At 39.1% G+C, this 25,977-nt stretch overlaps 6 protein-coding genes across 9 annotated transcripts; 2 read left to right on the top strand and 4 right to left on the bottom strand.

The window, feature by feature from the left end:
• Positions 1–1,443: 1,443 nt before the first annotated feature.
• On the bottom strand, positions 1,444–2,859 carry LOC125216508 (ras-related protein RABA4d-like). The gene is made up of 2 exons (XM_048118241.2): positions 2,385–2,859; positions 1,444–2,031 (listed from the first exon to the last, which is right to left on the bottom strand). The coding sequence occupies exons 1-2, from the start codon at positions 2,609–2,611 to the stop codon at positions 1,602–1,604; spliced, it is 657 nt and encodes a 218-aa protein (XP_047974198.1). The 5' UTR covers positions 2,612–2,859; the 3' UTR covers positions 1,444–1,601.
• A 130-nt stretch (positions 2,860–2,989) lies between these two features.
• On the bottom strand, positions 2,990–4,996 carry LOC125210430 (receptor protein kinase-like protein ZAR1). Its single transcript, XM_048109988.2, has 2 exons — positions 3,650–4,996; positions 2,990–3,568 (listed from the first exon to the last, which is right to left on the bottom strand). Exons 1-2 carry the CDS (start codon positions 4,848–4,850, stop codon positions 3,069–3,071), a joined length of 1,701 nt encoding a protein of 566 aa, XP_047965945.2. The 5' UTR covers positions 4,851–4,996; the 3' UTR covers positions 2,990–3,068.
• A 3,657-nt stretch (positions 4,997–8,653) lies between these two features.
• Positions 8,654–11,319, top strand: LOC125211847 (protein cornichon homolog 1-like). 2 transcript variants are annotated; one of them, XM_089067396.1, is made up of 4 exons: positions 8,654–8,864; positions 10,081–10,262; positions 10,489–10,611; positions 10,700–10,944. In XM_089067396.1, exons 1-4 carry the CDS (start codon positions 8,790–8,792, stop codon positions 10,791–10,793), a joined length of 474 nt encoding a protein of 157 aa, XP_088923522.1. In that variant the 5' UTR covers positions 8,654–8,789; the 3' UTR covers positions 10,794–10,944. The 2 variants fall into 2 exon arrangements, with proteins under 2 accessions (XP_088923522.1, XP_047967745.1); XM_048111788.2 differs by lacking the exon at positions 10,700–10,944 and adding an exon at positions 10,977–11,319 and having other exon boundaries at positions 8,667–8,864.
• Positions 11,320–14,915: 3,596 nt separating this feature from the next.
• LOC125213391 (transcription factor bHLH48-like) lies at positions 14,916–17,770 on the top strand. The gene is made up of 6 exons (XM_048113907.2): positions 14,916–15,356; positions 15,464–15,589; positions 15,693–15,758; positions 16,838–16,906; positions 17,167–17,238; positions 17,348–17,770. Exons 1-6 carry the CDS (start codon positions 14,916–14,918, stop codon positions 17,591–17,593), a joined length of 1,020 nt encoding a protein of 339 aa, XP_047969864.1. The 3' UTR covers positions 17,594–17,770.
• A 43-nt stretch (positions 17,771–17,813) lies between these two features.
• Positions 17,814–20,145, bottom strand: LOC125213392 (zinc finger A20 and AN1 domain-containing stress-associated protein 8-like). 3 transcript variants are annotated; one of them, XM_048113908.2, is made up of 2 exons: positions 20,002–20,145; positions 17,814–18,562 (listed from the first exon to the last, which is right to left on the bottom strand). In XM_048113908.2, exon 2 carries the CDS (start codon positions 18,548–18,550, stop codon positions 18,059–18,061), a length of 492 nt encoding a protein of 163 aa, XP_047969865.1. In that variant the 5' UTR covers positions 18,551–18,562; positions 20,002–20,145; the 3' UTR covers positions 17,814–18,058. The 3 variants fall into 3 exon arrangements, with proteins under 3 accessions (XP_047969865.1, XP_088924173.1, XP_088924174.1); XM_089068047.1 differs by lacking the exon at positions 20,002–20,145 and adding an exon at positions 19,759–19,950; XM_089068048.1 differs by lacking the exon at positions 20,002–20,145 and adding an exon at positions 19,043–19,709.
• Positions 20,146–24,534: 4,389 nt separating this feature from the next.
• LOC125212609 (18 kDa seed maturation protein-like) lies at positions 24,535–25,700 on the bottom strand. Its single transcript, XM_048112821.2, has 2 exons — positions 25,594–25,700; positions 24,535–24,894 (listed from the first exon to the last, which is right to left on the bottom strand). Exons 1-2 carry the CDS (start codon positions 25,657–25,659, stop codon positions 24,628–24,630), a joined length of 333 nt encoding a protein of 110 aa, XP_047968778.1. The 5' UTR covers positions 25,660–25,700; the 3' UTR covers positions 24,535–24,627.
• Positions 25,701–25,977: the final 277 nt, after the last annotated feature.

Genomic DNA, 25,977 nt, shown 5'->3' with positions numbered 1-25,977 from the left:
AAGTGGACCTTATATTCCACCAATTTTTCCAATGCACTATTATTTACATTTCTTAAAATTCGTGCCACATCAAATGTAATTCCTATTGTGGAATGGAGTGGGTACGTAGTTTAAGCTTATATCAATATAAATTTATTATTTTTCATATTAAAATATTTAATCATAATTTATAAAAATAAAAAAGAGGTAAGATATGGGTACTATGAAACAATAAATGGAATAATATAAGTTATTAGAATGAAAGTGTTTGTGCACTAGTTAGTTTAGAGCAAGTACAACGCTGCCGTGCGGGACAGCCGCAGCACGAGCTCGCTCTTGCTGTCTTGCACGCAAGCACCGCTCGCTGGGATGGACAGACGCGCCCACTCGCCCCCACCCCGTGAGTAGGAGTTATTTTAATGCAGTTTTATTATTTAAAAAAACAGAAAAAATTCAAAAACAAAATTCCACTTCACAAAATAGAGCCGTTTTATGACCGTTTTTCAAATTTTTTTGTCAAATTTTTAATTCCCAATCATCTATATATACCATCATTCAACACCCATGTTTTTACACCTTTGGGCGAAATTTGACAACGAGTAGTCGGTTCGAATAAAATAAAATTCTATTGGCTTGTATTTTTAATTTGCAGTATTTAAATTGTGCAATTTTAAATTTTTAGGAATTAAATTATTTAGTAATTTTTTATTTTTCAGAAATTTGTAATGCCATTTTGGATTAATTTTTGTAATACTCCGTAGTTTTTATTATTAATGAAAACTTTTTAGTAATGATAGTTTTAAATTGAATAATAGAATAGTGAGACTCATAAATAGTGAATGAGCATGCACTTGGGGAAGAGTATGGTTGTGAGCGGTGTGCCTTAGCTAAAGTTGCGAAATAAATATGATTATATTAACTATTTTCTTTTGTAAAACAGTAATTACTTCATATGTATCATTGCAGTGTATTTTATTTATGTAATTTGTTATGCTGTACTTCAATCATTTGAATGTCTAATGATTTTATCAAAAATTTGAATTATAAAATACAGTAATTTATATTTTTCAGAGATGATTTAATATTAAATATAAATATTAGTATACTGATTTAAGACATATGAAAAGGGAAATATTTAATTTGAATTTTAAAATAATAAATATAATTTTCATATATTATTTAATATATATGAATTAATTATAAATATTATATCGATTTAAAACATAAAAAGTTGATTGGTGTTAGTTGAACGATGATTATGAATGACTGAAGATAGGCCAATCACTGATGTGCACTGCCTACACCCCCAATATCCTCATTTTCGTCCTGATATGTCTTTATATTTTGTTAAGCCTTTTATACGAGGTTTGATATATTTTGACGTAGATAAGTTTTTAATTAAACTTGTGTATTTCTTCAACATAAAGAGCATTTGGCTCTCTCTCATCGGTTGCAAAACTAAGAACAGATGCTTTGAGACAGAGAAGAAACTGCCTACATCAAAATATGCTCAATCATGCAACACCAGTTCTGTGAAATTGAACCACAAAAAAATAGACTAATCTAAACCAAAAACGATGTGTACAATCATCGAGTAAAGATGAAGAAACAAGAAAACTTGGTCATGTGCAACAACCAGACTTAGACTGTGTCTCTCCTTGACCACTGACAATGATGGCAGTCCCCTTCAAAGATGTCGACTTCGAATATTCGCCATTGGCAGCCAGAGCTTTCTTGCTCACAATCCGATATATCTCCGTGAGAATGGTCATGAACGCGCCCTCCACATTCGTTGCTTGAAGAGCTGACGTCTCCATGAAGTAGAGATTCTCCCTCTCAGCAAACTCCTGAGCATCCTCTGTGGGGACTGCTCGGAGTGTCCCTAAATCGGACTTGTTCCCGATCAGCATTATCACGATGTTCTTGTCAGCATGCCCTCTCAGCTCCTCCAGCCATCTCGCCATGTGATCAAAGGATTGGCGTTTTGCTATGTCGTATACCAGCATTGCACCAACCGCGCCTCTGTAGTATGCACTCGTCACCGCTCGATACCTAGGATCATCGTTGAAGAGCCTTTTAAGTTTCAAGGTCCAACAATATCATACTATCAAGTAGCATATTTTGCAGAAACTATAAATATACTTGTCTAAGAACTAGTGATTTGATTCTCTAAGCATCTGGTATGTATATGCAGAGCCCTGATTCATCAAACAATTTTGAAAATTGAATTTTAACATATACTCCTATATGCAATCCCTCACAAATTAACAGTAACCATATCCACAATTCTTCATTCAAATTTCAGCTAAAACAGTGAATTATTGCACAAAACAACTAATAACAGAATAAAATCAAGATCCACTCAATCAATCTTTTGGTAAAAAAAATTAGGGGAAGAATTTAACCTCTCTTGACCCGCAGTGTCCCAAATCTGTGCCTTTACAGTTTTCTGATCGATGATAAGTGACTTGGTTTGGAATTCAACCCCAATTGTGGCCTTCGATTCCAAGTTAAATTCATTCCTCGCAAACCTAGACAGCAACTGCGATTTCCCCACCGCGGAATCCCCTATCAACACCACCTTGAACACATAATCAATCTTCTGATTAAAATCCCCTCCAAAATTTGACATTGCCTTTCGATCCTCTCTTCCGATCAGATCATCACGATTTTTCACTGCGGACGAAGATCAACAATAATCTCCCCTTCCAATGGATCATTCTCATATGCGAAAATCGACCGTTCTCATCCGGACCGCAAAATTTGTATAATTTTCCGGCTGACTGGAGTGAGTTTGGTGCGAAATTGAGTGGATCAATGATTTGAGATTAGGGTTCGACAGAGATTTCAATTGATGAATCGTTTAGTTTTTGTGGGAAAATGTGAAAATTTGTGAGCTTGCTATGAACCAACGGCAACTGCGGGGCCCACTAAACGGTTTTCTTAGGCATACGTTATTACTCTTTTACCCTTCATTTCTAGACAATCAAAGTTAGAATTAGCCTAGAAATATTGAATATGCAATTTTTTTTACGTGCATACGAATTTGTTAGCATATAGGGAAAAAAAAGAGAGATCATCTACTTTTATCACTCCAATTTGATGCAATCAAGACTAAAAGACACCATTCTCATCTTTGGTCTCAACTCAGGATCTATCTCAGTGCAGCTCAACGCAATGTGAAACATCGCAACGATCTGTGGCTTGGCACGAATCTCGTGCATGAGAGACGGGTCTATGATCTCTGACAACGGCCTCTCCTCGCGAAAGACCCTCCTCACGAGGCCCTCGACCCCCCCACCTTCGCTCTCTTGCAGCCGCCCCGTTAGAATCTCTAGCAGCACGACCCCAAAGGAGTAAACGTCGTCTCTTTGAGTGAACTTTCCACCCGCCGATGAAGTTGCAACGAGGCGAGGCAGGCCGAACCCGGAGATGTAAGGCTTGAGGTCGCGGTCGAGGAGGATCTTCGATGTCCTGATGCTGCCGTGGACGTGTTTTCGGCTTTCGTGGATGTGCATTAGGCCTCTTGCTGCCCCCTGAGCTATCCCGAGCCTTGCAGCCCATGACAAAGGAGTGATGCCACCACTTCCTACATAAAATTATCCAATATTTTCACAAATCAAAATATGATAATTTGAAAATTGTATAAGAGATATAGATTCATTCTCACCATGTAAAGCATTGTGCAAGCTTCCATTCTCAATAAATTGAGAAACAAGCAACTTCTCATCACTCGCATAGTAATAGGCCTTGAGCCTCACAATGTTGGGATGCTTCACCTTCGCAATCGCCTCGAAATCCTTCATCCGCCACGCCCCCGTCTCACCCGAACCCTCGCCCAGCCGCCTCACCGTGGCCACGACCGGCGCCCGACCCGACCCGCCCGGGACCACAACTTTATACACTATCCCGTTCCTACCCTTCCCTAAAACATAAGCCGAAGCCCTCAACAAATCCTCCAACTCCAAACCAAAACCTTCATCCACAACCACGAATTTACCCTTTTGCCCCTTCTCTCTCTCCGCTTTCTCTCTCACCATTTTCTCCTCCTCCATCTTCCTCCTCTTCTTCATCAGCCACACTGAAACAAACACCATCCCCATCGCCGCCACGGAAACGCCACAGATTACGGAAACCGTCGTCGCCATCCCGCTTTTCATCTTCGCCTTCTCACTTGCAGGCAACCCGTTTGAGGAAACGCCGGGTTTGATCGGATTCCGATTTTGCCTCTCCGCACACAACGTGTTCGACGGAAATCCGCAGAGAAGAGGGTTTCCGGAAAACGCAGTTGGGCCCTGATTCAGCAGCGATCCAACCTGAGGAATCTCTCCGGTGAGGTTATTCCGCCGCAAATCGAGACTTACCGTCATCGGAAGCCGCCCCAAACTCGCCGGAATCGAGCCGGAAAATGAATTGCACGACAAATTCAACGTCCCCCTCAAATTCCCCAAATTGCTCAGCCCTTCAGGGAGGGAACCACTGAAATTGTTCGACGAAATGTCGAGGTGAACAAGGCTTTGAAGATTGGTTATCTGTTGCGGCAGAGGTCCGCTGAAATTGTTGTGCGAGAGATCGAGAGAAGAGAGAAATGCAAGCGCGCCGATTTCTGACGGAACGTAGCCCTTGAGATGGTAGCCGGAGAGTGAAATGGAGGTGACTCTGTCGTGGGCTTCGTCGCAGATTATCCCAGCCCATTTGCAAGGGGATGAACCGGAGTAGGACCATGAAACGACGGCGTTTCTGGGGTCTTCTGAGATTGCGGATTTCAGCGCTAGAAGCGCGAGGGCGTCTGAGTTCAATGAGGAAGTGAGAGAGATGCAGAGAGAGATAGTGAAGCAGCAAATGAGCTTCAGCAAGGTTTCAATGCTCATTTTTTCTAGTGTGTGAAGACGTAAAGATTCAAACTTTTTTTGTTGTGGGGTGGTGAAAGATTCAATCTTTTTGAGGATTGTGGTGGAGATAATGGGATGCTGATCGTGAAATGTTTTGGCGAGACTGAAACGAGGAGCTTGCAGAGAGAGATGTTTAGATAGAAAGGATGTGGGATTTGTATGGATATTTTCGAGGCAATATAGATGCTAAATTTGAATTTTGTTGACCCAGCCTAAAAAGCTTAAATTAAAAAAAAAAAATGAATTGATTATGAATAATATATATTAGGGGTAACTGCTTTTACAGTCACCAACTTTCCATGAATTCCGGTTTTCCCCACGAACTTTTAAAAAGTTCGTGTAATGTCACGAACTTTATTATCGGTTGCAATTTTCCCATGTCAGGTTTTCCGGCCTGATTCAAACTGTTCGTTTCCTATTAAGACAATGTCCAAATTCTTTTATCTTACTATCGTTATCTTCGTCTTTGAATTAGCTTCGCGTGGATGCCTTGTACACCTCAATCGGAACTCGGATGAAGAAGTTATGGCCATTTGATGAAGGCTGCGAACTTTGTGCGACCTTGTACTATCATAATGGTCACAACTTCTTCATCCGAGTGCCAATTGAGGCGTACAAGGTACCCACGCGAAACTATTTCAAAGGCAAAGATAACGATAGTAGGATAGAAGAATTTGGACATCGTCTTAATAGGAAACGAACAGTTTGAATCAGACCGGAAAACCTGACATGAGAAAATGACAACCGACAATAAAGTTTGTGACATTACACGAACTTTTTAAAGTTAATGGGAAAAACCGTAATTCATGGAAAGTTGGTGACTTTAAAAGCAGTTACCCCTGTATATTAATATAATTTGTTCACTTTATAATTCCTGAGTTACTATAATGAAGAAACTTTGTTTGTTGCCCACGAGAGCAGCACATTTAATTTCAAAAGAGTAGAATTGAAAGAATGAAACTTTATAACAAATTTGGTGTATATGTTAAAAAGTAGTACAAACTATATTATGATGCTATCGATAATTATAGTTAATTTAAAACCAATGTATAAAATCAAGCCAAATCAAGTGATTAGAGAAATCCAGTATTTTTAAGAGAATGGCTTCAGATAAAATGATTGATCATTAAGAAATTATTCTAATGTTTTTCATTCACAGTCGATCATGTGACACAAATTTGACGGTGAATTTATACCTGCTGTTTTACTCCTCAATTTCCCATCTTGTGAGTAAACTTAAGTTACCACTTTACCAATCACTTCCATAAAGCATTTAGTTTTGTGAAAAGTAATACTCCATGAAATTTGAATATAGCTAAGAAGGCTATAGAAAAATGTGTTAATTTTGGAGACAAGTGCAATGTCAGAAAATCATGGCAGCCAAACTCACATGCTCAATATCCTCTGAATCAGAGAATCAAAAATCCACTCATAGGGTTTTTTGGGCAAATCCAGCAAGCAGATTCAAATTTCAATCCAATAAATCAAAAAACAAGAAGAAAATGATAAAAACAGAACCAGAAAGCCCAATTCTGCCCTCTTAGTGGGCCAATGTAACAAACAGCATATAATCTTTTTATTGAATCTCAAACATAGGAAAACGACTTTTTCACAAAAGAATATGCAAAAGAGACACCAAATGCATATTTCATACAAAGTGCTATGGCTATGGATGGTGGTCCACGCCAACATTACATTCTCTCCTCACAGTGGCCGAGATACAACGAGCACGTCAACATTGCATCGAGCATACGTCACGCTGGTCACACATGGACGACGTGCACATCAATGTGAAATAATGTACACGTCGAGACATGTGCAACACATGTATGGAAGTCATCCATCGTGATGTGAGAAAATCACCGAATCTCTAATATTCTTTTTTCTTTCTTTGGAAGGAAATTCTTTTTCAAAGATTCTATATAAATTTATATACGAAACCGAGATAGTTACCTTTCGGAAAATCTAATGATAGGGAAATTTTTTCTTCTGAAGGTGGGAAAAAAGATAGAAATAAAAATAAAACGGATTATTACTCGAAATTGAAACCAAATTTCAGTTTAAAACTTATGTAATGAACCTCTTTGGTTAACCCGAAAAGTGGGGTAGATCCGCGAGAAATCCCATTCGTTGGATATGAAACGGGACACTAAAAGAATTGATGAGCCGTATGAGATAGGAAACTCTCAAGTACGATTCTAAAAGAAGGAATTAATCTACCTATTTCGACCGGGGAGAATAGGTCATTCGCCAGGCAAAATGGGTTCAAACGAACATGATGATACAACTAATTTAGTCATCTTGGCTATATCAATATCAAATTAGACCGCTCAAGTAAGGTAAAATTAAAAGATAAATAAGTACTCTAATTTAAGATTTGAGTTGATGTGCAAAATCAAAATTTGACAAAAAAAAAGTTGTATACTACTATTATCTCTAAAAAAAAGAAAGAATTCTAAATGTATGTTAAATTTATATACTATCAGGCAACCAAGAAGTTACGGAGGCATCAATCTTATTGAAGTTCGATTATATGTTTAACACGTTTAAATGTCTGTGTGATGATATGGAATAACACAAACAAATCATTTGTTGTCCTCCTCTTTTAAAAATAGAAACTTAACTCTTGTCCTTGAAAAATACTACTACTAGAAACTTTTTAAACGGACCAAATTTTAATACACAATTTGTAAAGTAAGAGAAAATAATTGGCAAAGTAAAAGAGAATGGAGAGACTAACAGGTAAAGTAAGAAATAAGAAGAGAAGAAGTAGTGATAGTGAAAGTGTCAGTGAATTGTGGATCCACCCCCTTCCTAAAATAGAAAGTTAAGAAAGTTTCTATTTTGGAGGGATAGACCAAAATAAAAATAATTTATATTTTTAAGGGACAAATGTAGTGCTCCATAGAAGTAATGATCGATCCTACAAGGAATGGTTGCTCATGTATGTTTTAGACACTTTGAAAGGAGTTTTGGCATTGTCATCACGCTTTGTAAGAAATGAGACAAATAAAATTGAAATATGAAACCTAAACGAAGTAAACAAACTAGAAAGATGAACCTTAAACATTCAAACAATGCACGAGGAACAAGGCTACATTCAACTTCGGCGATATTTGACTGGATATATATGGAGCTGTAATCATTGAAGTTTAATGTAGGCATTTTAATTAAGTAATGTTACTTCCATTTTAATGGTTTGTTTAAATTTTATTATTAGCATTTAAAAAAAAACATAAAAATGGTGAATTAAGTTGTGTCTGAAAATGAGACTGAAAATTGGAATTTCTTATTGCAAGTGTTGTGACTAATATTGAAAATACTCACATAACATGAGAAAAAATGAATCATGGCTAAAAATGGGACTAATTTTATTATGAATTTCACAGATTTAAAACCATGTTTTATTCACAAATATTTGTCCAAAAATTATAATATTGTTGATTCAGAACCATATTTTATCTAAAAATATAATTTAAATTGTATGGCATGCTCATTCTACTCAACAATGTGGATAACTTTAATCTCTAGTCCTTAAATTTAGACCAATTTTTAAAACGATATTATTAAAATAAAGGAGCGATAAAAAAATTTAATGCTCCTATATATTAATATAACCAATGAAATCAAAAAAATTATTAAAATTCTAATCTTATCTCCAACTTTCAAAAATGCCAATTAGTAGAATGTCATAACTTTGTCGTAACATTTCAGACAGCAGATCATTACTTATCAAAGCGTGTTACAGAGACAATCATTTTTATGAAAACGATTGTAACATTTCAAACTATTTATGTAAGTGCAATGTGATTTTTAGGGGGTAATAATAATCCTCAATTACTCGTCGAGGAAATTGGACCCAAAGAAAGAATCTTGCAATGGGCAGTAAATTCCATTGTTAATTACTTCTTGAAAATTATGGATTGGTTACCATTTCTCTGGATAATTTTCACACTCCTTAACCTCACTCTATTGGGATTAAATTTTTATGAGGTATTTTTCTGTCCCTTTCCTCCATTTCTATTGTTCCTTTCTCGCGATGTATCAGAGTCCTCTTTTGTTGTTTTTTTGATAATATCATAATACTCATCTCCACGTGATTTTCTTGCATCTTTTTGTAGCTGGGAGATTGGGGGCAGAATTTTGTGTTTAGATTGCATATTTGAGCTGCTGTTTCATTACTGGAAGCATAAAGATTTCATTTTGTTGGAGGGTTCTTGTTTATATGCCAATTTAAAACAAATTTATGTGTAAAAGAGAGATAGTTTAGGGTTCTTGTCTTCTGTAATTGCCATTGTGTGAAGTTTGAATTAAATTTGCAGTTTGATGTATAAATTTTGTAAGCTTGAAAAAATTTAAATTTTTTGATGGCTATGCTTGATGTCTCTAGATAGGAAAAGCCCACTTGATTTTAGTACTGTTTAGTTGCTATAAGAATAAAGGTTTGATTTTTATTTGAGGGTTCTTGCTTACATGCTAAATAGGATCCATCTGAACCTTTTAATTTCTTGTATCTTCCTTATATGGAAAACTGCTATGGGAAAGAGAGAATCGTGGGCGTGTTTATGAGTAAATAGGCGACTGGAAAGCTTCGCTATTGCAAGAGTGTTAGTGTGATTCGGATTAATTTTGTAACATCGAGCTTTGCTCCTTATCAAGTAGCAACCAAACTCCATAGGCCAGCGATCTGTGTTAGTTCGACTAAGAGATTTCAATCATACACCCAATGAAGCAAGTTAGAGAATGTAACTATTGATGGAATTAAACGAATTAGTCAAAGAGTAATTTTCTCTTCATAGTTGTCTGTATTTGGCCATAAGTTTTACAGAGTGTATGTGAAATTTGTCTTCTGTAATGACATATGTGAAATTCCGTGTCCACTTTAAAGTTCGTTTTAGATTCTGTAATGACGTATGCTTTTGTGGATGCATATGCTTTCAAACGAAGATTGTGAACTTGGATTCAAGTCTAGAATGTCAAACTATGTTCTATGTTGGTTTCTACAACGAACCGCTCTTCTGCTTTCCCACCTTGACTTCTTGCATCACTCTCTTGTTTTAGTTGATAACTTATCTCGCAGTATATGATACTATGTGATTCTTGAGCATATATTTCTCCATCTAATATGCATAATTGTTCCTCGTGTTTAAAGCATCTTAACCATGACCGAACACCTAGATGGTTCTAGAAGTATAATTTTCTTCTGTAGTTCTTAGGGTTCTCAGATTTGGAGGCTGACTATTTGAATCCCTATGAATTATCATCTCGTATCAACTACGTGATTGTGCCCGAGTATTTGTTGCATGGCGCGTTGTGCGTTCTCTTTCTCATGACGGGGCATTGGATCATGTTCTTGCTCTCGCTGCCTACTGCATACTATAATCTCAAGCAGTAAGTTTCTCTAGTCTATATTTTTGTGTCGTTATTCATCACATATTCTAGAGTTATATCAATATGTAGTACTTATCTGAATCATGATATCTAGACCTGCCTCGTCCGTCCTTGGAAACAGATATCATGTGTCATTGTGTGAGCATGCTTGGCTAAATTGGTACATTACGTTTCACCAGATTGCACGTCTTGGTTCCGTCTTATCCATATCTATTACACATTTCAGGTACCTATCAAACAAACATCTTGTCGATGTCACTGAAGTCTTCAAAGTAGTGAATACTGAGAAAAAAGCCCGTCTTATAAAGCTGGCATTTTATGTCATCTTCTTTGGTCTGGTCATCACAAGGTTAGCAACCGATGCTTGCCCTTCAAGTTCTCCGCTTTTGATGAACGAATGTGTGTCTTCTCATTAAATCTATGTTGTTTCGACATAGAACTATTGTTGTGGGGACATTTTCTTCTGTCCTCTCAGTCCTCCGCTCCAACGATAAAGAAGTAGATTTTCGATTCCAAGTACTTGAATTTTAGAAATCAAGTTGATATAATAAGAATTGCATATTTTATAGGTTTTGCATCTTCTACATGGTTGGCTAATTTTGATCTTTAATAAGGTTTTATTTACTTCAAAATCTGTGTGTCTAGAAACTGTAGGGACCATTCTTGTCCAGCCCTATAATTCTTGATTTGTGATGGTCTAATGCTAATTTGCAGGCTTGCGTTGTCAATTGTGCACGCTGTATTTGCTGACGATGATGATGTTGTGGCTTGGTCGACTATATATTGAACTTTTGTAAGCGTCTCGTGGCTTCTTTTTGGGTGGTGATGGTGTGACGTGGTCGACACTGAGACGAACGCCGGTTGCAAACCTAGTCTCCCCAAATTAATGTACATGTTTAGCCCTTTCTCATCTCTCTCTCACCATAGATTAGGGCAAGAACTGATTTTTGATCTCTTCAATGGTTATTAAAATTGTTGGTCATGCCTTGTAAATTTGATTGAATATTAATTGTGTTTTTTGGTGTTTCTGTGCATAATATACCTTAATTGGCTTTAAGATCAAGATATTAAATTTCATTAATTAAGATTAAATAGTTAATCAATTAATACAGACTTGAGAAAATCATGCTCTGGCCCATGGAAGCATCCACTACAGGTGGACATTTTTTGGTGGACATTTTTTTTTTATCTATAGCCACTTTTAATTTGTCCACGGCCACAAAAAAAGTGTCCGCAACAATAGTGAATACTTTTTGGTGGACAAATTTCACTTTATTTTATTTGTTGTATATTTTAATTCAATTACAATTAAAATTATCGGACTAAAAATAATTAGAAAACGAGATAATAATAAAATTAAAAAGTGCGATGAGACCAAATATTCGTTGTATTAATGGATACCGGAAAATTACACAACGAATATTTTATAAAAAAAAACATATAAAAACAAATAAAAACACCGCCACCATCTACTCGGTGGCGGAGTCGGAATCCTCTGCCTCTTCTTCGTCGCCCACTCCCCCCGGCGCCGCCGCCCCCGGCGTCGCCCCTGGACCAGTCAGCCCCAGATCCTCTCTGATCCTACACATGAGCTCATAGTATATCGCCTTGGTGATCGCGTCGGTGGCCGACTCGTAGAAACGGCAGTTATCTTGCAGTTGTTTCATTAACTGCACATTCAGGTTCCTGTTCAAGACCACATGGGCCCCATGGTCCACGGACTGAGCTCCAGAAGGCGCCTGCGCACTGCGCGATCCAGACGCGGGCGCTGAGTAGCGGGAGGAACCTGCAGACATTCGGGCGCTGCGGATACTGGCCTTCTGCCCCGGAGGGCGTGAACGCCTAGTGTGTGTATCAGAGGGCTCCTCCGTTTGGGCGTCGTTGAGGTCGATTGATTGTCCGCCGCTGCTGCTGCTGTAGTTCCCGGCTCTGTTGCGTCTATTGCGCTTCGCCCCGTGACCTTCAGTCTCCTCTGCACAGATGGACTTGAATTTCGGGCAGTTCTCGAGAACGAGAAACTCCTCCCAGTGGGTGAACTTAGGCTTATATAGCGCGTTGTATTGGGACACAGACAGAGCCTTCACGTCGGCTTCGTTGCAGCCACTCTCAGTGTTGATAAGGTTGTTGCCGTAGATGCTCGCGAACTTCCTGGTGGGTGTCAGAATCCTCCCAAACTTTTTCCGGATCTGTTCCGCGTCACGCGGTTTGGCGCCTCTCGGCTTGAACTCATTGTAGGTCAACAAAACGCACTTCCAAAAGCCAATCTCGGTCTGATCGGTGCCAACACAGGGGTCTGATGTGATGACATCCCATGCCCTCGCCACAGCAATCGACTCATCTTTGGTGTAGTGCCCGCCCCGACTTGTTACCGCCAACTCGCTACCGCCGCTGCCATCCCCGTCGCCGTCACCGCCGGCCCTCCCCCCACCGCCGTTGCCGCCGCCCCTCCCACCACCACCGTTGCCGCCGCCTCTCCCACCACCGCCGTCGCCGGAACATCTCGTCGGCGGGGTCTCCGGTAGGCCCGGACTCATCAGCCCCATCATCTGCTCCAGTGTGAACCTATCGAAATCAGACAAAGGAGTCTGGGTGCGCTGGAAAGAGTGAGAAGGGGTATCCGGACGCTGATGGATGGGCGAGTCCATAGTGGGTCGATAATCTCCAAATGCCGAACGACCCAAATTCCTCTGATGAGAAGATTGACCCCGATATTGGCTTTGTTGCCACGGCGGGGATGTCGGTGACCACGATTGGAATGAGGGGGACTGGGACTCGATCCCCGGGGGGTGGGACTCGATACCCACAGCTGAGATGGCTGGGAAGAAGGATAGTATCTGTATCCCGATTCTTCCGTGCCGGGTGAATCTTCGTCTCTCCCGTGCATTTGGTATAAAATTTAGGGTTGTGAAATTGGGGGTGGAGTGAAAATGGGTGTGGAGTGAAAAACAAATTGGTGGGGTATTTAAATAAGCCAAAAAAATAATTACAAATTCGAATTAAAAAAAAAAAAAAAAATTTCAAAATCGGCGATCGCCGCGCAATAGATAGGTGCGGCGGCCGCCGCGCTTCTCTCTCCTCCGGCCCGTCCTCACCGCAATCGCGCGAATGCCCGTCCGCCTTAACAAATTTGTCCGCCCCCGGGGCGGACGCCTCCTCCGCTATAGCCCGCCGCGGCTAAGCCGCGAACGGGGCGGCCGGCGCGCCGCCCCTATAGTGGATGCTCTAAATACCTCCGCCACATCCTGGGGCACAGCATTGCTCTCACACTGTGCTCTTGTTTCACACCCACACTCGCACATACAAACATGTCACTTGTTGATTATTGGTCTGTCTTGGTGTGCTTTTGTGTGCTCTGAACTGAGTTTAATGTTGACTCAATATCATCTGAGGCTGACAAATCGTGTATTTTATACTGTCATCAGATCAATCTGACAACGACTCAATTCAATAAGGTTTAACACGAACCAAAAATATTAATAAAACTCTCAACCTAAATACAATTAGGGTCTGTTTGGTACACAAGATTGGAATTGGAATTGGAATTGGAATTGGAATTCAATTGGAATTTATAAATCCTTTGTTTGATAAAAAGAAATATTGATATGGAATTGGATTTGAAAAGCTGAATGTGTGCAATGTGTGTAAGAACGTGTTTGTGTGTGCGCGCGCAGTGTGTGTAAGATTGTGTGTTGTGTGTGTCAGTGTGTGTAATTTAATAAAGATTTGGAATTCCACTATTTTTTATATGGAATTCAAATTGTAGAATTGGAAGAATTAAAATTTAATTTTAAATCCAAGAATTTTTATGATATAAAATAAAAATTGAAGACTCCCATTTTAATTTCAATTCCAATTCCAATTCCAATTCTAGTTCTAATTTCAATTCTATACCTATTTCCAATTTCATGTACCAAATGGAGCCTTAAAAAAAATTGAATGAAAAAGCATATTAGAAATATGTAATGATACTGATAGAGAAATATATGTACCAAACGGAGACTTAAAAAAAATTGAATGAAAGAGCATATAGTAAATGTGTAATGATACTGCTGGAATTAGTAGGGGCCAACACATTTGCATTTAAAAATTTGCACCACTACTACTACCTTTTTTTTTTGTTTACTATAAATTCCTAAAAATAGAGCGAGGGAAGAGAGAGAAAATTAAAGTAGAAAAGGCGAATTCATTTTACACACAACTCGAACTGCAGAGAGGGAGAGAAAGTAAGCCGAGTTTTTCGCTTTGACCGCCATTGATACCGTAGCTTTCCCCTCTCACAAGAAAGCCGAAGTAAAGTTACGTTAAAAAAAAGGAAGAGAACAGTGATTACCTGTGGCTGCCACAACCTCCATTCATTCCCTTCGCTGCTCTCCTCCATTTCAAATTGACGTGTGTCTGTTCACATTGCCCCTTTTTCTTCTCCTATAGAGCTAGCAATGGAGTAATCATTTACAGAGTCGTCGCCGTTAATTTTTCTCGACTTTAAACATTGCTGGTCCAAAATGGCGAGAGAATTTTCTAAGTATTCCAGTATCAGCTTCTTCTGTGTTGACTGAGCTAGTGTTTGATCTGTCGCGGAGCTGAGCTTCGGTGTGTTAATCTCCGACCACAATTTGCTGAAATTTATCACTCCATTTGCCAATAATTCGAATTATGCAGCCAAATGTTGAAGCGGTTCAACCGCAATTTAGATCCGGAATATCCGGAGAGAAAACTGGGGGGATGGGGTTCGTTTTCGACGACCTGATCCCTGACCTGCAGGAAACGGACGGCACGTCTTTCACGGCGCTTCTCGAGCTACCGCCGCCGCAAGCTGTGGAGCTCCTGGTCAAGGAGGATTCGCCGGCGAAAACCATGCCGCTGCCGATTTTTCCTTCCAATATTGCCCTAATTGACCGCGCCTCGTTGTTTTCCGTATTTGCTTCAGCCGATAATCCGCCGGATAGAACGAACATTTTGTCGGTTTCGAGCTCAATGAAGATCGATTCGGTGAAGCAGGAGCCGCTGGAGCCAGAGTATCACCGGAATTCTTCTTCGCCGGCGGTTTCAAATCAGAGCTTGAAGTCCATCAAGCGAAAGGAGAGGGAGAAAAAGGTAAACACAGACGCTTTCATCTCAGCATTACGCAAACCTTGAATGGAAAAATTGAATAATGTTACTCCCCAAAATAGTAAATCATTTATTTGATTTTGAATGTGCAGGTGAAAAAATCAAGCAAAAAAGTGGTAGCAAATGAAGCGTCTGATGGCAGTGGCGAGCAGCTGCCGTACGTTCATGTCAGAGCTCGCCGTGGCCAGGCCACTGACAGCCATAGCTTAGCTGAAAGAGTAATTATCCAGTGATTAAATACTAATCATTTCCTTGATCAAGATTAATAGTCGTATTAATTGCGTTTCAATGCCTCAATTACTCACCTGTCGTTGTTAACAGGCCCGGAGGGAGAAAATCAATGCGAGAATGAAGCTGTTACAGGACCTGGTCCCAGGGTGTAACAAGGTCAGCTGTCAATACGCTGTCGTTTCATTAATACGAATTCTGCATGGACTAATTGTGATGATTGAGTCAATTATGTTGAGATTAATGGCTGGTTAGGTATTTGGATTGAATAATCTTTTTCTGTTAGTTACTATGTGCTTACCCTAATTTCCCGGAGACTACATATGCCTTTTGTTTTTGAAAAATATCTAGAAAACGATTAGGGTCACAGTCATCTCTTTAGTAAGGGAAGCGGGTGTTTTTGCATAAACAAAAGTGGTGGGCCGCTGCTGATGTATCCCTCTTGCAATTCCCACACTGTGTCTTCACATTTTGGCCTTTTTTATTTGTTTGGTTTGGTTTGTTACCCGTCCGTTACGAGGGCACTCTTGTAATTCTCTGCGATACCGGTTTCCTCTTCTTCATCAGTTGTAGCTAGCATTTTGTTGGATTTTGGCCTTCTGAAATTTGACGTTTAGGTTCATTTTTTTCAGATGTTTTTGGGAAGTTCACTAGTTTTAAATAATTTGTTTCATGGATGTTCTAGTTTTCTTGTCAAGCATGGCCTAGTTCTTTTCTATATTGAGTACTTATTTAGAATTGGACCAAGTACATCTCTGAAAAATTTTAGATGAAGAAAAGTGATAGACGAAATTATGACTAGTGTTGCTTTCGACTAGAGCTATTAGCCTCCCGACATGTTAGATGATGCTTCTGACTTTGAACGCGTCTTCCTCTGATTGTTTAGTTGTTTCTCTCTGTTCCACCCCATCTAAGGTCTCACTCTATGTAAATTGTTCATAAACTATTCTATTAAAGCATCAACTGTAAAAATCCATCACATATTCGGTAGGCAACGAACTTCATCGTCTAGAGATGAAAGTTTGATAAGTATGAGCAGATCGAACTCATACAGATGAGTCATCAAATCAATACATTTTGTAATGGGAAAAGGAAAAACCCTCTGTCTGTCCAATAATGATCTCCTTTTTTTCCCCGACGATGAAGCCTAGTTAAAAGAATGACTTTGTCAGTTCTGGTTTGCTCCATTTGGTTAGTTTATGGCCTTCTGACCATAAATACCTGATTTTTCCTTACAGATTTCAGGTACTGCAATGGTGCTCGATGAGATAATAAATCATGTGCAAGCTCTTCAACGCCAAGTGGAGGTTAGACTCTCTCTCTCCTCTACCTGTTTATTACGGTGATATTATTGGATCCCTATCTATGCTGTGTAATAATTTGATATAGTGAAGTACTATGTTGTGCTTTCTTTAGATATATTACGATTGAAGGAACATAATTCGGGAAAGGTGTTATTGAATTATTAAAATCACAATGTCTGGACCACAAAGTAGTTGAGTTCTATCTTTTGCCCTCGATTAATTTTGATAAAAGCTGATTGGAATAATGGCTTCTTTGGTTTCAGTTTTTATCCATGAGACTTGCTGCTGTTAACCCAAGAATTGATTTCAACCTTGAAGCCCTCTTAGCCGTAGATGTAAGTCTATCTATAATCCACTCTACCTCTCTAAAAAAGCTAATTGCTCCAGATTATGCTTAAATCAATATCAATATTGATGTAAACTCTCGAACCTCGGTTCCTGCAGAGCGAATCATCCATTGATAACAGCTACCTGGGCATGTTTCCGCCATCCATTTGGCCGGAGGGGCAAATGAACGGCAGCAGACAACAACAGCCATGGCTCATCGATGGACTTAACCTGCCTTCCATGGGCAGGGTAGACGACACCTCTAACTTCATTACCCCAGAGAACTCACTGCTAAGCTACGACTCTCCTGCAAATTCAGGTGCAGAGACGCTGCACCTGAGCCAGCTGAAAATGGAGCTTTGAAGCAAAATCCGCTGTCGTCGCTCGTCATTGAAGCTAGTTTTGTATATACGAGATATAGTAGTAAGGATTTAGCCTTAGGTGAAGATGAGGCAGGAATTTACATTCTAGATTGAATTGACCCGAGACAAAAGCAGGTTTCACCATATTGTACATGAGTTTCTGGTTACGATTTAAAATGATGTATCTCTACACAAGAAAATGCAGCAACACAATAGAGAAATATGAGCAAATTACAAATTCCACAATAATAATAATAATGTTATTCGACAGCCTGCACACACTGCAACCAAACCAAAGTAATCAACCCTTACCCAACTGACACAGGACTCCACACAAACCACAATCTCTTGGACCCCCCACCCCCCGCACCACCCAACACAAGTTTCGAGACGCAGACAATCGGCATGACTTACACGACGAACCATCACCGGATATGTAAAGATAGAAGACCGCCACGTCAGCCTTTCAGATCTTGTCGAGCTTTTCAGCTTTGACGAGGGGGTTCGCCTTCGCTATGGCTTCTTGAGCGGCTGACCGGTAATCGAACGGGCACTCGTGTTTGTCCGAGTAGCGGTGCACCGAGCAGAAGAGGTTCCCGCACCTACAACTGAATCCGGTCAGGCCCACGCGCTTGCGGCAGGTGTTGCACCTGCTAGGTCCCTCCTTTGGCTTCGGCTCGCTCGGCTCCGGGTTGGGGTTCGGTTGAGGGGAAGCGAGTTTTAATTCGACTTCCACACTCACATCCACTGGAAGAGGCTCCTTCTGATTGATGCTGCCGTTGACCATATTCTCGATGGATGCCGCGGCAAACTGGGCCTGCTGCTGTTTCAAAACCATGTCTTTATGGCACTTGGAGCACATATTCATCGTAGCTGCGCTCCCGAAAAAGCCGCAGTTGTTGATGCAGAGAATCGGGCCTTCTCGAGGTTGGTAGCCGGTCTCCTTGGAAGACTCCATTTATGCAAGCTCCTACAACACAAGTGCTCAATGTGATAAGGTTTTCTTTTTATCAATGGAGCATTGGTAATTATATCAATACAACAAATGTTACGTGCAACGACACGGATTATCAACACCATGCTCGAATTTAATCTTGTCTTAACCTAGAAACATCACTAGGTAAATCTCAATCTTGTAATTTCTCTATTGAACCGCATTTACAAAAGTGCGATGAGAAAGAGACTAGTGTTTATAGTTTTCAAGATTTTTGACAGACAACTGCTCAAGAATGGAAAGGGAGGCCATTGAATCGATATTAGACAACAGGGAGAAAAGCTATAGCTTGTAATCAAAAGGGATCAAAAGATGCTCCCTTTTTCATACGCATCTCATCTACTACATCAAGACACATGTTTTTGGGAAGCTACTTTATTCAAATCCTCGATCACGAGAAGGCAACCAGACTGCCTATCATCAACTTCACTAGTACGAAATTACTAAAGCAATTACCTGTCTAAACAGGACAATTTCAAAGAACGTTGTAATGCAACAATCCGAGAGAAATCCTCTAACAGCAACTAGTTCGATGGGCTGAACAAAACATTTTAAGAGCACCTCCATAGCAAGACATGCCATCATAACAAGATGGACATGAAATATCGATAAAAATAACCAAGATTTCACGGGCTTGCTATATCTATTCTTCATCTCCAGGAGATTTCTCATCCACACCACACCCACCAATAACAATTGCACAACTAGAAAAATGTGTACTCATCATTCCAGAATCAGTTCTCAATACCATATGTCTAAATCATCTATAGAAAACATCCTATTTACCAGTTTATTCTGTAATTGCACAGCTAAATTTTCAACCACTTACACAATCAAGTCAAGAAAACAGTGAGCAATATAGCTGAGGCTAAACCTAAATTCATCCCCTTCTCTCAAAATTGATCTACTATAATTCATGACATAATTAAGTTTACAACAAATACAACACATACACCACAAAGTAGCCAAATAAAACCTGCAGAAGGCAAATATCTCAATCCCTCAATCAATATAAAGTAGAATAACTCATGACCCTTGGCCTAAAAAGCTTCAAACATATCCAAAAACCCCCCAAATCAGTCGATAAAAATTCAATCTTTCCCAATCAATTACAGGTACGTACAAGATAAAAATTCAAAACCTAATCAAAATTGCAATGATGAGAATCTCACCTTCCAATTGATAAACAAAGAGTTGTTAGGTCGATCATAGCTCAGACAAAATAAAAATCAAACGAGCAATAACTTAAATTATACATTTCCTAACCCACAAGAAAAGCAATTGAAAGGAAATTAAGAGACGCAAAAGATTCAATTTTGGGAGGAAACACAAAGAGGCCTTGCGCAGATCACTGAATCGGAGTCTAAAACAATTGAAAAATGCGAGAACTAAACCGAAACAAGGGGAAATAATACCTTAATTTAAGAGATAAATGGAGAGGTGGGGAGAGACCTGGATATTGAATTATGATTTAAGTTTATAATTATGCCGTTGTATCAGTATTTATTCTATTCAGAAACAGGGAAAAAGGTGACCGTCATGAATTGGAGAGAGAATTGCTGCAATTTACGCGTATTGCCCTCACCAAATTCTCTTCTTACCATTCTGCCATTGGTAGGAGGTCGGTACTTTCTCTGTCTCACAAAACATGTCACACTTTCCTTTTTAGTTTGCCCCACAAAAAATATCACATTTTTTCTTTTGGAAAAAGTTATTTCTTCACATTAATTATAAAATTATGTTTTCTCTCACCACTAACACACAAAATAACATCTCCTAAAATCCCGTGTCATTTTTCAAGTGTGACATCTTCTCTGGGACGGAGGGAGTACATTTTAAGAGCACCCGCACCATTGTCTCGATGCGGGCTCGGTCTCGTCCCAGCGTGACGAGACCACATCGAGACAGTGATGCGGGTGTTCGGCCGCGTCTCGTAGCCCGGGGGGAGGGGTGGTTGACGGGCTGTCTCGCCACGCGCGTCGGCCACATGACGAGTAGTGATTGGGGCGTGACGCCCACTTGCTGGCTCTGCGAATGGGTGCCGATTTTAAGCTATTTTTAATTATATTTTTTTTAAAAATCTGAAAAAATTACAAAAAAAAATGACCATTTTCTTGGCCATTTATTTTACCTTTTTTTGTAGTTTTTTTTTTCTTTTTTCCCACATTCATTAACCCAACTTCCCCACCATTTTTTCCACACACAAACACTATCATATCATCTCTCTTTCCTCTCCAATTTCTGCAAAAATATCCGGTGACGGAAACTCCGGCGGCGAGGGCGGCGGCTACGACTTGAACCTGTTTGTTGACTGGGGCGACATGTACAATGTTTTGGGTGCTTCCGGTTCCGGTTCGTCGACGCCGGCGTACCAAACACCATCTTTTCCAATTGATGCATACTATCGTCCTGCCGGTCCAAGGAGCACGCAAACTCATCGATTATCCCAAATTAGGGAGGATATTCCGGAGGAACACACTCTGGAAGCGGTGGAGCGTCGTGAGGACGGCGCCCAACATCCATACACACAAGCGGAGACGATGGATCTGTTCGACGCTTGGATCAGCACGTCGAACGATCCCATCCTCATGAATCAACAAACCTGCAAGTGCTTTGGGATAAGGTCACCCACGTATACAATGCAAAAAAAGCCGAGGGCGGCCTTCAGCCGCAACCTGAAGATGCTCCACGCTCATTTTGAGCGAGCCAACAAAGATGTCAAAAGATTTTGTGGGATCTACAAGAGAGAAGCAGAGCATAACCAAAGCGAAGCTAGTGGATCCGACATTCTGAGAGCGGCTTTGCGAGTCTTTAAATCCGACACCAGCAAAGATTTCAACTTTCCCGATGTTTGGGAGGCGGTCAAACATCTTGATAGGTGGGCTGACGGTGTTGATTCCAGCACGGGCTCGAGCTCGAAACGCACGAAGCATACGGCGGGTGGCCAATACTCGTCTAGTGATGCGGGGAAGGCAACACCTCACAAGAGGTTGAGTTCCCGACATCCGATGCAGGGGGCTCCTCCGGTACACGACGTCGGCCGCAAGGGAACAAGGCGGCGAAGGCAGCTAGAGGGAGGGGGAGGGGCCGAGGCGAATCAAGCCAGGCGGGCTCCCAAGGGCCGCTGTCCTCCCTAATGTCCATGTACTTCACCGCCTCGATGGCTGACACTTCCCGTATAACGCCTGCCCAATATCAAGCCCATCTTGCCGGTATTAAGTATCTAGCAAGTCAACTTGGTATTCCGCCTCATCTAGCTTGGGTGCACTGCCACTGCCTTCGGGTGATGATTCGCCGACGGAGTAGTTTTTATAATTTAAGTGTGCAATTTTTAATTTCTAGTATTTTAAATTATGTCTTTTTTATTTTTTTTAGATTTTAATTATGTATTTTTTATTTTTATTTTTTTAGGATTTAAAATTGTAATTTTCTTTTATTTAATGAAGTGTGTTTTTATTAATTGGATTTGTTGGAAATAAATATAAAAAATGAAATTAAATGAATAGTTAAGGGATGAGAATGAATGAATAGTTAAGGGATGGGATGGTTATGAGATGGAGGGATGCAAGTGTTGTCTCTTAGTTAAGAGATGAGGTAAAAAGTGCAGTGAGACCTATGAATAGTGAAGGAATGAGACAGTATTGAGACGGTATTGAGACAGGGATGTAGATGGCCTAAGTCTCGTCTAGAGAGGGCCAGTCGATGAGTTAAAAAAATAAACTTTATTCAGGTTGCGAATTAATTAGTGTGAACAAATTGAGTTATGATTTTTATTGATTAAAAATTTTCAATTTTAATTTTAAATGGTCAAGTTTTGAGCTAGTCTAACAACAAACACATGCTAACAATAAATTAACATATGATCAATTCATTACGTAAAATATAAAACAAATTATTATGGTAATTTTGAAATATATGCATAAACTCAAATATTATTAAATACTAATTTGAAATTTATATAAATAAAATTAAATCAAACATAAACTCAGTATTTAAAATTATGTTAGACTTTAAAATACTTCTTGTAGCAAATTTAAAATTTCTAATTCATATGGAGTATTTGTTTTTATATTGATAAAATATAATACTCTATCTGTTCCATATTAGGAGTCACTTTGACTTTTCTATACTCATTTTATTAATATGATAATAAATAGTGAAAGCGGAGAAAAGGTAACGTAAGAGAGAGAATAATGTTGAGAATAAACAAATACAGATTCCTAATATGGGACGTAAGGAGTATAATATATATAGGATTATGATCAATGTGGAGCTAATTTAGCGCCAAAAACCGCCGAATCCTTCAAATTTTAGTTCAATCTACTTCGTTTTATAACATTGTTAGATAACATGCAATTCATTTTTAGTCCGTTTTACTTTATTTTATTTTAGTTATTTTTTAGATCGTTTTACTTCATTCTTTCTCTTTAGATGGTTTTACTACATTTTAATTTATAAAGAATGAAGTACAGTGATCTTAAAATGAACTTCGTGTTATGTAATAATGAAGTTCTTATTGGTTTGATGTTTTGGCACAGGGAGAGGGGATTTACATATATAAAATGGTAAGATTAATCTCTTTGTATAGTTATTTCATCATAACGAGTGTCGAATTAGTTGTCAAACAAAGCAAAAGAATATACAATTGTTATATTTAGATCCATTCCATCGTGTTCCCAGTTAGCCCTACTCAGATTGCATGCTAATCGGATTATAATATTATTGGCAGCGGCGGACCCAGGTGGGGTCGCGTGGGGTCGGCCGACTCCACTGTCGGTCCACCGAGTGCTGCCAGAAAACATAAATTCCAACCTCTGACCCGGTGTAACTCCACTTCCGACCCCATGGCAGCTTCAATTCCACCCGAAACCTTTTGGTCTTTTCCAAAAAATAAGAGGATAGAGGGAACAATAGATAGGCGAGGGGTTGCAGAAAATGCAGAGAATCTGACGTTGGTATGATGAAAAAGACGATTTATCTTTTGTTACTTGATATGATGAAAAAGACGATAATTTATCTTTTGTTACTTGAATAATTAGGTTAAATGAGTGAAAGTCTTTGGACTTATATAATTCAAATGAGTTGGGGCACCTAATGGGAAATTAATTAAATAAGTTGGCTCATTTTATTGATTAATTAAGCATAATTATTTTTATAATTTTTGTTTCATCAACTATCATTTCATTATATTTAAATTTTATTTTCTAATTTTTTTAAAACTGTTATTATAATATTTGGTGCTAATAATTTTGAATTGTTGTTGTTCAGTATATTCAATGACAACTTAAAATATGATTTAAGGATCCGCCATTGATTATTGACCATATATTTCTAACCCTAATCCTATATTGTATTATATCTCATTTAAATCATTTCTAACCCTAATCCTATATTGTATTATATCTCATTTAAATATTTAAGTACTTCTTCAGTCCCATATATATTATATCTCATTTAAATATTTAAGTACTCCCTCAGTCCTATAGAAGATGTCACACTTTTCTTTTTAGTTTATTCCAAAAAAAATATCTCATTTCTAAAAAAATTCTCTCACATAAATATAAAAATTATATTCTCTATCCATTTAACACACAAAACAAAATCTTCTCATATAAATATAAATATTATATTTTCTCTCTTCATTTGAGACACAAAATAAAATCTTCTAAAATCTTGTGCCATCCTACAAATGTATCATTTTTTGATAGTTTGATAGAACGGAGGGAGTACTACTATTTTGGGTCACATTCTTCGAAGATACATAATCGTGTATATATTTACAATGCGTAGGCTCATTTCTCAGTTGTTTACACACAAATAAAGTATATATTCGAAGGTGCTAATAAATCTACAATAAAGGAACATGCTATTCTACAAAGAATTCTAGTTCTTCTAACTAAAAAAGAAATCGATTATCCGTAATATGTAGAAATCAAAGTCAACCTACAAATATAAAAGCCACGTTTCATTTCATACTAAAAAATCAGTATGAATACAAGTACGGATTTGGAATTGGATCTAGTCGGAGTCTCGGACTATGTCTAGCCGCTATAACCACCGCCGGTGCCATATCCCATGCCGGTGTCACCACCGGCATGCGTGTTGTGAGCGGTGGTCGGCCGCCCCGCGCCACCTGTGGCCTTCCCAATTGGGTGAGACTTGACCGTTCCCTCCACCACCTGCCCGGTGGGCTCTCGGGTGCCATGTCCGGGCAATGCCGACATCTGGTGCCCCGCAGTCGACTGCCCGGCCTCACCGGTTGAGGCTGAGTACGAGTACGACCCTCCGCCCGCCTCGCCGGGCTTATCCTGTCAAATTTTAAATTAATTAGTTACTTTCATCGAAATAAATGGTGAATTAATTTGGATTAGTTTCATCCAAAATAATTGCCAAACAAAATTATTGGCAATTAAAATTAAAAAATATATTATACTCCTTCCATTCCACTTTAAGAGTCCCGATTTATCACTTTAGGTTGACCCATTTTAGGAATCACGATTGAAATATTCCATAAATGGTATTAGGCCCAACATTTCACTAACTTTTTTCCACTCATATTCTATTATAAAACTAATATAAAAAAATAAGACTCAAATTCCACTCTCTTTTTTTCACCAACTTTCTTTTATCCCACTATCTTTTTTTCACCAACTTTCTTTTATCCCACTATCTTTTTTTCATCACCTTTCTTTTACATTTCTTAAAACTCATTTCTTAAAACTCATGCCGAACTCAACCAGAACCCCTAAAATAAAACGGAGGAAGTAACTATTACATATCGATATACAAGGAGAACTGAAATCACTAACTCTTAAGACCCCCCTTCTTTGATTTCAGGATAAAATCAATAGATTTCTATCAAAAATCCAAAATCAATAGATTAATTTGGCATATTTTTTGTATTTCATTCTAATTCTATCATTAGAAAGAAACATTCGGAATCCTAAATACATAGAAACTAAACTAATTAAAGCATGGAGAGAAACGTAAATATAGTGCTAGAAAACCTGTTCTCCGACGGTGGACTTGGCGGCGTCGGCGACATTCGTTGCGGCTTCCTTTAGTGATTGCATTTTCAATTCCACCCTTTTCTCTGTTGCAAATAAATTCCATGCAGCAGTATATATTTCGGACACTCCGGTGACACGTAGGCCACAGTGTCGATGCATGCCCACCACGTGTCTCTTGCTCAGACATTACTATGTGTCAAGGAACACCGGTTTGAGTTGATGCATGCATCACCCGTCAAATAAATATGATTTGTGAGTCTATCCCATAGTCCTCACTATCAATTTCTTAATATTATTAACCTTAAATTACATTCATTTGTATGCATCACAGACCTTTAGGGAACGTTTGGTTCACAAAATGGTTAGGAGGAGTTAACATTT

Source organism: Salvia hispanica, chromosome 3 (genome assembly GCF_029641045.1).
Source record: "Salvia hispanica isolate PSC_SH4W2 chromosome 3, Shi_PSC_v1, whole genome shotgun sequence".
In the NCBI taxonomy this organism is placed as follows: Eukaryota; Viridiplantae; Streptophyta; class Magnoliopsida; order Lamiales; family Lamiaceae; genus Salvia; species Salvia hispanica.
This window is presented reverse-complemented; position numbering and strand designations above follow the sequence as displayed.